Source organism: Enoplosus armatus, chromosome 3 (genome assembly GCF_043641665.1).
Source record: "Enoplosus armatus isolate fEnoArm2 chromosome 3, fEnoArm2.hap1, whole genome shotgun sequence".
NCBI lineage: Eukaryota > Metazoa > Chordata > Actinopteri > Centrarchiformes > Enoplosidae > Enoplosus > Enoplosus armatus.
In genome coordinates, this window is record NC_092182.1 from 17055401 (window position 1) to 17067546 (window position 12146).

Below are 12146 nucleotides of genomic sequence, written 5' to 3' on the forward strand. Positions count from 1 at the left end.
TCTCCTGCAAAGGAATGTTGGCTGCAGAGACGCCTGTGTGTTAAATAGCTGGTAACCCAGATGAAGTGGGGCTACACCTTGCACTTAACTGCATGAGAGGTTCAACGCTGTGATTACAGAACAGAACAAGGAGATGAAGAGGGAAGAGGAAGGAGGAGATCAGGGACCAAGATCTCATCCTGTTTGATACTGTTTGGAGATGGCGATAAATGAAGGATCATGCCCTCTCCGATAGATTCTTTTGGTTGCATGACTCATGGAGACAACATAAAAGCATTAATTAATGCTTTGCCCAAGCCAGAGCTTAATCAGCAAAGCACGACATCCCCTGCAGCTGAGGATGGGAGCGTTTGTATAAACACAGAGTCAGGAGGTTTTGACTTCAGAGAGGGAAAAGGAGACAGACTACAAATGACGCGCGTTACTCACCTCCTCTCGTATCCCATGCACCATGACTGTCCCACACAGCCTTGCTTCCACACTTTAACCATGCGTGTGAAGGCCTGCACACATGGCTGCCTCTGGGCGACCAGCGTCACCTCCCTCTCCACACACACATTGGGCCTGGAACAAAAACAGTGGTAAAAATACTTACGGTGTCAAAATGTTCTGCAGTGCTTTTTACAGATGTACAGATGGCAGCGGGGCAATTTATGAGCGCTGTTAGAAATGTTGCAGCAAAGATAGATCGACGAAGCTTGCAAAAGGCCGTTTCTACATGTCAACGACGTAATGCCTGTGAGGGCATTACCTGTGCTGAGGTGTAAGGCTGCTTATGATGTCTGGTTTTGGTGTTTTTAAAGACTTAGGGGGAATTCCTCATACATCACCTTTCAGAACGCTGAGCTGCAAAGCACAAGATACTACCTGCAGTTCAACCTAAACTCAGTATTCATCTGTTACCTGAAAGTCTTTTCGAGGGTGGGAGGGACATGAAAGTGGGAAGGATTTTCTGTTTCATTTTAAATCTTCCACCCCAAATCATAACCAGACGAAACCAAACTGTTTTAGATATGAGCCAGATTTGCTGGGAAACAAAAGCATACGATGTACAATCTCTGCAACAAGTTACCACTTCAGTGCACAACATTTTCAAAATAAACAAATAAAACAAAAACATGCCACAATTTTGCAGACAATTCACATGAAACATTTGTAGTGTTTTCACTGGACATATGGTAGAAAAACACGTGTTTTCACTTGTATGTATGAGACTGAATGTCAGCAGAAACAGGAGACAGTTAACATTTTCACCCCTCAGGTAAAATACGGTAAGCCTTCAACTGTGATGTTTTGTCCTTCTTACACAAAGTCTGTCTGGGTTCACAAGAAGACTTGCCACTGATGTCTTCAAACCATTTGCTGCAGCGCACAGAGGAGGCAAAAAGAAAGTGCAACATGATCTATGAAACATTTACTCCTTTGGTAACTCTCCAAGAACAGACAGGAAGGCTCGGCATATGGAGATCAGCAGGAACCTTAAGACAACATCCAGCTGCTCATCTCATAAACAATAGTAATCACTATCACCTCCAGCTGTACACATAATTGCATATGAAAGACCTTACTGTTAGTGGCAGGTAACAGCAGTGAAGCTTCTCTCACATAATTCAGGCTCCTTATTCATTATTTTGGGGGGTTTAAAATACCTGTTATAATTGTCTGTCTCTTCACTTTAAAGGACTTAAAACAAACCGCCTGAAAGAGTTAGGAATGCAGCACAGACCATCCACATGGAGCTCATATATAATCATGTAAATTACAGTGGAAGCAAGCAAAGACCTTGATAGGAGCGCACAACAGTGAAATGAATCTTCCAGCATCTACAAAATAGACCTGCCATCCAGCTGCTGCTCTCTGAAACAAGAGCTAGAAACTTCACAAGCCTCTGTTCTCTTTGACACAATGTTATGCATGTGCAGGTGATGAGCAGTTTACTCATGCTCAAAAAACTTCAAAGGGAATATGAAGCTGTAATAACATCTTAGCGAAGATGAAAAGTAAATCCCAGAATTTGTGCACTAAGATTTAATACAAGATAAATAGGCTATAAAGAATAAAACATAGGACAAAAGGTTACTCACATATAGGGCTGGAGATTGTTGGCGATGCCATAACGCAACGCATGAGTTTCTTTAATAAATATTAGGAAAAAAGAAAAAATAACACTATCCATGTTTCTTCTTCTTGGATTAGAGTTTCAAAAATGTGAATTCCTCGCAAACTCATTCATGAGTACAACTCAGGTCAAACTTTTTTTTTTTTTTAAATGACCTGATAAAAAAGAATCCGAGCGGACAACGCGGAGAAACTTAAAAGGCGCGTAAAGGATCTTCCGCGTGGAAATGACCAACACTTTGCAACAACGTCCCAGCCATCACATGCGGGGTATTCTCTCTCTCTCTCAGCTGCTGTGTGACACTGACTGAAACCTGTGGCTCACCTACGCTTCCTCACTGCAGATGTTGGACTGACGGGAAGAAACTTGTGGAGGCTGAGCGCTTTCTGCCTCCCTCCATTGACTTGGTAATGATGGGGGGTGGGGGGGGGTGGAAAGGGGTGCCATTTATTATTCAGAGCTTCAGCAGCTTCTGAAACACCCTGCAGTCGGCAAAGTGTACTCACTCAGAGACTTGAAACCAGAAAGGTTTCCTCCGGTCCAGATTTATTTAGGAGCTTTGAACTGTCGCCTACAGTCACTCTGCTTCATCTTTGTGTTAAAAACGGACCGCCACCGCAAGCAACCCTGACAAAAACTATGATTTAAACACTGTTTCCACTGAGACTTGTGCTCATATATGTGCTACTTCAGGCGTTGCATTATGATATTTACATAGATCGTTTTATATGCCGATATTCAATCCTTCCACCAATGTGGCGTTTATTTAGTTCCAAGAGCGCATATTGATTAAAACAAAGCTCGTGGGGCCGGGAAGTAAGCGCACACTCAGAGCAAAGCAGAGACGCATCTGCACGAGGGAACAAGCAAACCACCCATGGTAGACATGGACATCTAGGGAAACTGAGTGATATACTAGTGATACACCCATAAAGCAACAGAGGATGTTTGGAGGGATTCTGGAGCAGCTAGTGGTCACTCTGCAGGGCAAACAGCTGATGGTGCGGTCAAAGGGTCAGCCGCCAGGACCGGCTACTGCTGCTCTCCAAACAAAGCTTTCATTGCATGCATGTGTGTTCATGACCCTAAAGAGTCCCGGGTCAACGCTGGCAGTGCAACCTCCGAGGGTACCAGCTATAAAGCATGTTGTTTTAATTAGATCAGGGGCTCTCAGACATGTCAGAGCTCCAAAACACTTATATCCATGGCCAGATTTACCCTTTTGGAAGCCAGGGAGCAAATGTCTGCTGTTGGGCCTCAATCAATCAATCAAACTTTACTTCAGACTCAGGGCCCAGATAAAAGACAGGACATCACCTCCAAGGACAAAATAAAAGATCATGGTTTAAAAGAGAAAAAATTATATATTAATGTCATATAAAGAGACATCAGCACCAATGTCTCCACAGATGGGATTGTGAGTAGTACTAAACCTTATGTTTTATAAAAACCAAGATGATGATGATGATTTCATTTTGAGAGTCATTAAGCCGGGAAAATAAACTTATACATGAGATTTCTTAAAACAGTTTGGAAAATAGTGATTCCTGCAACCACAAACATTTCACATCTAGTCTCTTATCGTAATATTCTCATGGCATCATTATAAGCTACTTGAAGTCTGTGTAAACTTGCTTTTTTGTAGTTTGACCACAAGTGTGCAGTAAAGAGTGTACAATATGCTCTGAACAGAGACATCTTCACTCCATCTGTACACATACTAGCGTGAGAGAACATTGCATACATCTCTATCCATTCTAATGCTGATGCCATTGATGGATCACTCTACCCTATTAGCATCATGCATAGTATCTTAACTGCAGTGTATCTGGACTGCAGATTGTTGGATGCAGGAGAAAGCCAATGAGTATCTTTTGTCAAATGGATGGTAATTTGCTGACACCTTGTGGTTAAAAACAAGAACTACACGCTACATTAAGTATGACAAGTGCTCCACAGATTATGCAGCGAAGAGACTTGAACAAATATTAACACAGCTAATCCTACATGTCTAAAACAACAGGAAGTGGTCACAGAAAACGAACTTTGGACTGTCTCAAGCCAAATAGCTTTTCTGTGAAATGAGAGTTTAGCACATTTTCCGTTAAGTAACTTTACGACGCTCCCTAACTACCACTTCCAACGCGACCTTTGCACTCCGCTTGCTAGCTGCCGTACCATAGCATGCAGTGGGTAATTAAAGGAGGGCTGTGCACACTCCGACAGAGTCACATTATCAAAGACGTGCTCACACATTTACCGAGGTTTGAGGCTCGTCGAAACATGTCTTCGTCTCACGCTAAACGGCCAGTTTCCTTACTGGGAACTATGGCGTTCGGCGGACGAGCCGACGCCGGGCAGAGCCTGGAGATGGTGACGGCTTTTCTGGACAGGGGACACAATCTGGTGGACACAGCCTTCATGTACATGGATGGGAAGTCAGAGACGGTCATAGGAGGCATGAATCTTCCCAAAACAGGTATATCAGAAGCACCCATGTTCGTAGTGAACAGAAATACTGGATTCTCTCAGTGTGCTAACTTCTGCTCAGTAACTAAAGTGAACTAACTGACCTGGCTGATCAGACAGGAATTGTGGGTACCAAAAATAACCGTCACCAACGGCTGACGTTCACCAGCACCGGGTCGTGTTTTCACGACTTTTACACTGATAAAACATTTTGTTTTGGAGGACTAAGATTTATGTATTTGATTGGTAAAGGACCATGTACAATAACAAACATAAATGTTACCGTCTGAAATGTAAACACGCACACACACACACCATGCCAGCAATAAATGTATGTCAGACAAATTGAAAGCAAGAATATAACTTCGACGCACTCTACTAGGTTTTGTCTTGATTAAACTCTTTGCTAGCTATTACCTTAAAAAGGTACTCCAGCAATTTAGTATTGCACTTCCATTAAAGCAGGGGGACTCACAAGAGACAATAAATAAACAAAGAATGGTGAAAATCAGATCGGCAGAGGCCCAGATATCCTAACATTTAGTCCCTGGTGTCGTTCAGGCTCAACGGATCTTGCATTCCCCCTCATGGCATATCTTTTCGTTGAGATTAATATTTTACAGGATCCCTCATGCATATATACGATAAAATAAAGTAAGCTGCCCACTGTGTTTGATGGTGGGAAACACCCATTACAACTGTCTTCAGCAAGTAGTTTTTAATAGGGAAATCTCTGCGAACCAGAACCATGCAGCTCTTTTGGAGAATATTGACATCTACACTCAGTGGGCAGCATTGGACCCAGTGTTTCACCTGCAGATATATAGTGCTACATCAAAAGATGACTGGACTAAAGAGCTTGTAGGCAAGTCCAGACTCTTAATATCATTATATATAAACACAAGAGTCATTAAGATATTTATTCAAGTTCAAGTCAGTCTTTAAATCAGAAAATATACTTTCATCATTCTGGCAGTTGTTTGGTTTCAGGTTTGTTTCAGCAAAACGTGTAGCTTATTTGGTTGGTTTGAATGTTTCATTTGAATATTCTGATAATCTGTACAAACTCACACAATGTCTGAGCTCCATGTTTATGTGAAAAAGAAAACCCACAGTTCTGTTTGCTGAAACCAACTGTAAATGGCATACTTTATATTCATTGTTTCTGTGTGACAGTAAGCATAGCTACCAAGGCCAATCCCTGGGATGGGAAGACGCTGAAGCCAGAGAGCGTGCGCTCGCAGCTGGAAACCTCCCTTCAGAGGCTGCGGACCGATTGTGTGGACCTTTTCTACCTCCATGCCCCTGACCACCAAAACCCCATCCAGGACACCCTTAGGGCCTGCAATGAACTCCACAAAGAGGTACAGAGACCACATACCTCATTTTTTATGAACTGCTGAAACCTTTTGAAGTCCACAATGTAAAAATGATGAAAATCAAGTATCAATGATACTGTCACTTATGTTGAGATACTATCTGCTTACTTGACAATATTTTATTAAACTATGATTTAATGTTAAAATATTTCCCTCAGGGAAAATTCAAGGAGTTTGGCCTGTCAAACTATGCATCATGGGAAGTGGCTGAAATTGTGTGCATCTGCAGACACAACAACTGGATTGTTCCCACTGTGTATCAGGTATTAGGACACTTTTTGTTTTTTTAAACAACCTTTATAGATTCATCAGAGTAAATGAGCTGCTCAGTATATGTCCATGTTGCATCCCTCCATATGAGTGGCCATTCTTGTTCACATCACAGCTCGGCTGGATATTCCTGTTTTCAGGGTGAGCTGATAAAAACATTTGTGCAACTGCTTCTCTAGGATGGCAGTCATTTTCATTATGGAAAGAAATCATATTCAAGCATCCTTGTATAGTTATCTTCCAACTCATTTTAATCTTTAATTAAGTGCTCTTGACCCCCATGTTTCTTCAGTTGCTTACTATACTTGAATTTGATATCTCTGACCATTCTTTCACACAACCATTCACAGGGAATGTACAATGCCACAACAAGACAGGTTGAGACAGAATTACTGCCATGTCTGAGATACTGCGGAATGAGATTCTACGCATACAATCCTCTAGCAGGTGCTGTATCTCTTCCTTCTGTGGTGCACCTTGCAGTCACCATTTGAGTTGAATCCTAATGATTTTGGTGATCCCATGACTTTCACTCTAGCGCCACCATGAGGTTGACATTTGTGGTTTTGGGTGAAATGTCTCAACAACTATTGGATGAATTGCAGTACAATTTGGTAGGCACATCCATGCCCCCCTCAGGATGAATTGTAATCCTTTAACTTTTCATCTAGCACCATCATCAGATCAGACTTTTAATTTAAATCATATTTGGACAACATTCCCATCAGCCTCAACTGCACTTTGTGTTTAGTGCTAATTATGCTAACATGCTAAACATCATACCTGTGCCGACAGACAGCCTCACAGAGCTGTTATCCTTAGTCTTGCTTTGACATTAACTGGAAAATCTTCATTTTGAATGACAGTACTGAGTACATAAATAGTAGCACCCTAGATACTTTTAGATTGAATTCTGACATCACTCCTCCTCTGCAGGTGGTCTTCTGACAGGAAAGTACCATTACGAAGACAAAGATGACTCCCAGCCTGCAGGACGATTCTTTGGTAACAGCTGGGCTGCAGCATACCAGGACAGGTGAAAGACCAGCTGATTTGATTTTAAAATACCCAGACAATAAGCAACTCCATTTGTTTCGTGTTGTTGGTAATGAGGTATTTCTGGCTTTTTGTCAAAACTGAAGAAATAATTGTGACTGTCCCTTCCTGTCAGATACTGGAAGCGGAGTCACTTCCAGGCGATCGATGTGGTTCAAAAGGCCATAGAGACGGTGTACGGCTCAGAGAAACCCACCATGACTTCTGCTGCTATGCGGTGGATGTACCACCACTCCCAACTTAATGTACTTACAGTGCCATGAGATTATGTTGTCATTATCAAAAAGGAGATTAGAATATACAACAGATTAGAATTTTAAAATGTGGGAAATGTAGGTGTCTTACTCTGCACAATATTTTATATTTATATGTATTTATTGAACAAATGTTGGTCTTGCCCTGGCACCCTATTCAGATACCAAAGTCCTAGCTCTTTTACCATCTGGAAGTGCCTGTTCAGTTGTTGTATATTTAACCTCAACACTACAGGGTCAAAGGCTGTATTGGTGCTTATAGTAGCTGGAAAATGTTGCACCATGTAACAACTTCAAATGAAACACATTTAGCCAACCTCATTAAGCCATGTTTTGGTTTGGCAGCATCACATTTCTCTTTGACCACTGAACTGTTTGCTGTTCCAGGGTGATCTTGGTGATGGAGTCGTCATTGGCATGTCAAGTATGGAGCAACTTCAGCAAAACTTGGCTGCTGCAGAGGAGGGTCCTCTGGACGAGAGAGTGGTTGCCGCCTTCAATGACGCCTGGAACCTCGCAGCCCACGAGTGTCCAAACTACTTCCGATAGAGAGACAAAATCTCAGCAACAACCATAAATCTTGCACATTTATACAGAAAATAGATCTGCTAAAGCCCCTTTTCCTTACCTGCTTTCTTTCCTGAAATCATGCTTGAAATATTTTTTTTTTTATGAATGAATCAATTGTAGACCAGTATGTATGCATAAGAGCACTTCATTGTTTATGTATAAAGGTAAAAATGAAAACTTAAGATATTTTTTCAGGGAAAAATAAACTTTTATGGAATCTGCCTTAATTAAACTGTTACATTAAAAAGAAAACAAATTTCCCCGCAAAAAACCCAATGTTTTTCTTACACGTAAAATGCATCAAATGGGTTGGTTTAACACAAAGGACATCTGCTTATTTGTTTTGGCTGAATGGCAAAATACCTGCATGCAATACGAAATCAACATGATTACATGTAAGACATTAAGTCTTTTGACTCCAGTCACCAGCGTTTACTAAACAAAAATTCAGTCCAAAGCTAAAATTCAAGGTGAAGAACAGAAGTTCATGTTTTGTGGTAAAAAAAAAAAGAGCGAAGATGGAGATTACAGACTCCAGGGGCGGCACTGGCAGTCAGGATGAGCTGTTTCAACATCAATGTCCCTCTGCTGTTGACGTTTGGCAAAAAACAAGTGTACAAGCTCCTGCCCTTGCAGATGTTTTATTCTGCGTCGTCGTCATCTCCTTCTTCATTATCCTGCATAGGCTCTTCCTCACCAGCACAGTTCTCAAACTCGCCTGTTTCTGAGTTCCACATACATTTGATCTGCACCTTGAATTCTGCCATCTCAATTGCAAAGAGTTTCTATGGACAGAAAAATGAATGATAAAGAGCCAATAGTCACTCAAATGCAACACAGCACAATATGTCACAGTTAACATTTTCTGTAGTCAAACAGTCAAGAACTCACCAGAATACGAGCCTGCTCAGGAGTTAGCACGTCTCCCTCCTTACAGACTTCATGGTCCTTCAGCAGCGTCACCACACCTTTCATAACAGATGATACAAAATGTGACTTGTGTTTCATATCCAACTGATGACTGAATGATAAGTCTGATTCTACTAACAAGCATTGTCTGTGTAGCCACCAGCCAGTGCCTGATAAAGCTCATTCCTCTGTGCCTTAGACCTTCATTGTTGTCCAAAGACTCTTAAAAACACATTGAGCCATACTGGTGCACTGGGTGACATGTTCATTCACTACTATAAACATGGGAACTGTGGTTTGTTTAGAGTCAATTCCACCTACACTGCCCTGCTGCTGTGAATACTCACTATAACACCAAATGTGTATTAATCCGTGACTGAAAATAGTCCCCAACAAATACACTATTTACTTCTGCTGAGTATTGTTTGCTAAAACCTACATTGCTTAGCTGTTTTGAAAATGTAACTATATTTTTTGTGATCTGGCGTTAAAAATTTAAATCTTCAGTAAGAATCAATGGGAGCTCACAGGGTAGGAAAGTCAAAAAGTATTGAGAAATAGACTATTGCATTGTTGATTTTGGTCTTTGCATGGGATTTGTTGACAACAGAAAATCCTGTAATCTTACCTTTCTTGAGAGCAGTGGGAAGCCCTAATTGCCTCAACTGGGGCTCCATTGAGTGAGGAAACTGTTCCAGGGGTCCTTCATCCAGAGTTAAGTCCATTTGTGCCAGGTTGCCAGCCCGCGCAAAATCCATCTCTTTGAAATGATTGAAATACCTGTGGATAGAGAACACCCTTTAGTCAACTGACAAACAATATCTGGAGAATCACTGCAACAATTGTGCATAAAGTGAAGCCTTACTTACTCTTGTACCTCATCCTTTGTTTTATTTGTGAACAGTACTCCCACTTCTCCTCGTAGATATTTGCTGACCTGCACATTATCAAAAGGCAATACAAATCTTGAGTCTTTGCAACAGATTATTATGATATTTTCTGTCTTAAAACCACACCCAAGATCTCTTTCCTACCTTGTGCAAATTATCTTTGTATTCGTCTGTTTGGCCTTTTCCCAAGGCAACCACCATAACTTTATTTTTGCCAAAGAAGAATCTGTGAAACAGAGAAGAGTCCAGTTAAATTGTTTCCTGCGACTCCTGTTAAAAAGGGCACTTAATGCAACTGGATAGCATCTTTCATTAGAACCTCCCTGAGTGGTAAACGCCCAAATCTTTCAAACTTGAGTCCCCAGTTATAAACACAAGCTGTCTTGAAATTTGTAGTCTCCAAGATAACCCTCAGACTTTAAGAGAGCTCCAGAGCCACAGAAGACAGTATACAACTGTTTTCACAGGCTGAGTAGTCCTGCTCATGACGAGTAAGCTGACCTCCATGTGTAAAAACGTTGAAATGTCCCTTTAAATTAATTGAAATGTCAACCCAACAGATTGGTTGAGGTCTTCACCTGCTGTGTTTCCATGCTGTCCTGATGTCTTTCAGTTTGTTATTCCTCATATTGGCCACGGAGAATATGAACAAGTTTCTGTAGGTGTCCACACATTTCCGTAACTAAAAAGAAGAACAGGTGGAGAATTTAGTGTCAAACATGTCAACAGCTTCAGCTAACCCTAGATAGCATATAACTATAGCTGACAGCAGACCGGAAAACACTCACCTCCTCGATTAATTTCTGTTTTGACTCCAGTCCTTTCTTGGCTGTTTTCGTTAACGAAACTGATGGAAAGAACATGTGAAAAGCAGTCAGTTAGCTATGAGTTTAACTAATGTCAACCCTCAGCAGTAGCCCTATGCTAACTACTTTTTACTAAGAGGAGATGCTAACATTAGCTTTTCACCTGATTTACATTAGTTTTCAGTTGTTTACGACAGCTCTTGCATATAGTCAACCAGTTAAAAAGGTAAGGTACTTAATACTTTTGTACATATTACAATTTAAACAGCTATTTGCTTACTTTTCTTGTCTCTCTTTGACTTCGGCATGGTTTCGTCTCACGATGGCAGAGCAGCAGACGCACATGTGAAGTAAAAGGACCCCAAATGTTTCTGTTTGGTGAAGCTGGCCACGTGCTGCCTGACTACAAAAACTAAAGACGAAAAGAGAAAAAAAATGGACTTTTAATTAGGCTGTAACTCATCGCTGTTGCTGGTATGCAGAGATGTACTGCTGCTCCTAAATAATTATAAACATACGTTTAGTTAAGAGTCATATTAGGTTTGGCGTTATTTCAAACTAATATTACATCGGGAAAAATAATTTAAAATGTTTCTGGTAGGATCTCCTTTATGTGTGCAGTGCATAAAGGTATGCTACCAGATAGTTAAAATGAGCTAAAATAGGCCAAATGAATAACATTTTCATTTAAAGCAACAGTTATTTTGCTTCTTTTTTTTTTTGTCTTTCCGAGCCGTCACAAATTCATTTGGCATCTGTCTGAAGTAATGGGGATTATGGACAGATAAACCCACTAGGGGGACTGTGAGCTAAAGCAACAACTTGCAAGTACAGTGAGCACTATCAGTTTGGATTCAACCCACACATTTTTAAATGTTTTTATAAAATACAAATACAAATAGTGCAAAGGAATGAATATTAAACGGGTAATGTGAGTATATACAGTTATGTACAGTATGCACGTCTGAATACACTATCGTACATTTATATTTGACAATGATGATGCTAACAAGTTGAACCACTTAATGTTATGCCTGAATGTGTGTAAACCGAAATGAATTAAAAATGCATTGTTGTTTTGGTCTACTTAACGTTATCCTATTAATTAGGCTCGTGTTTATGCCGTCAGTCAGGAGGTCAGTGTGCGAGGGAAGGGGGAGGGGACGTGGGAGGGGCTGGTGTCTGTGATAGTGCCTAGTTTAGCACTTTGCAACATGATCCGCGAGAGGCCGGGCTCTGCGGTCCCGCATCCTGCCGTCCCACCGCAGCACATGGAGACTGGATAGAGCCACAGTATCGGGGAATGACAAAGAAAGAAGGTGGACCATCTTCCTCTGGCTATATGAACCCGCACAGCATCGGCGGCTCCTGACACAGCAAAGGCGAGCACAGAGATGAGGGTGACGGGAAGCACTGCCGGTGCT

At 41.3% G+C, this 12146-nt stretch overlaps 3 protein-coding genes across 5 annotated transcripts in view; 1 reads left to right on the top strand and 2 right to left on the bottom strand.

The window, feature by feature from the left end:
* megf6b (multiple EGF-like-domains 6b) overlaps positions 1–2176 on the bottom strand; it is a 59390-nt gene extending 57214 nt beyond the window's left edge. The window contains exons 1-2 of the mRNA XM_070902251.1: positions 2085–2176; positions 430–564 (exon numbers count right to left, since the gene is read on the bottom strand). Of these exons, the coding sequence (XP_070758352.1) occupies positions 430–564; positions 2085–2176 (227 nt within the window). The remainder of the gene's footprint in view (positions 1–429; positions 565–2084) is intronic.
* Positions 2177–4302: 2126 nt separating this feature from the next.
* akr7a3 (aldo-keto reductase family 7, member A3 (aflatoxin aldehyde reductase)) lies at positions 4303–8376 on the top strand. 3 transcript variants are annotated; one of them, XM_070902136.1, is made up of 7 exons: positions 4303–4617; positions 5769–5952; positions 6126–6230; positions 6588–6684; positions 7174–7273; positions 7409–7538; positions 7935–8376. In XM_070902136.1, exons 1-7 carry the CDS (start codon positions 4304–4306, stop codon positions 8094–8096), a joined length of 1092 nt encoding a protein of 363 aa, XP_070758237.1. In that variant the 5' UTR covers position 4303; the 3' UTR covers positions 8097–8376. The 3 variants fall into 3 exon arrangements, with proteins under 3 accessions (XP_070758237.1, XP_070758236.1, XP_070758238.1); XM_070902135.1 differs by having other exon boundaries at positions 4303–4598; positions 5765–5952; XM_070902137.1 differs by lacking the exon at positions 6126–6230.
* mrto4 (MRT4 homolog, ribosome maturation factor) lies at positions 8316–11055 on the bottom strand. The gene is made up of 8 exons (XM_070902139.1): positions 11003–11055; positions 10705–10763; positions 10495–10598; positions 10061–10142; positions 9896–9963; positions 9655–9806; positions 9009–9085; positions 8316–8902 (listed from the first exon to the last, which is right to left on the bottom strand). The coding sequence occupies exons 1-8, from the start codon at positions 11028–11030 to the stop codon at positions 8759–8761; spliced, it is 714 nt and encodes a 237-aa protein (XP_070758240.1). The 5' UTR covers positions 11031–11055; the 3' UTR covers positions 8316–8758.
* Positions 11056–12146: the final 1091 nt, after the last annotated feature.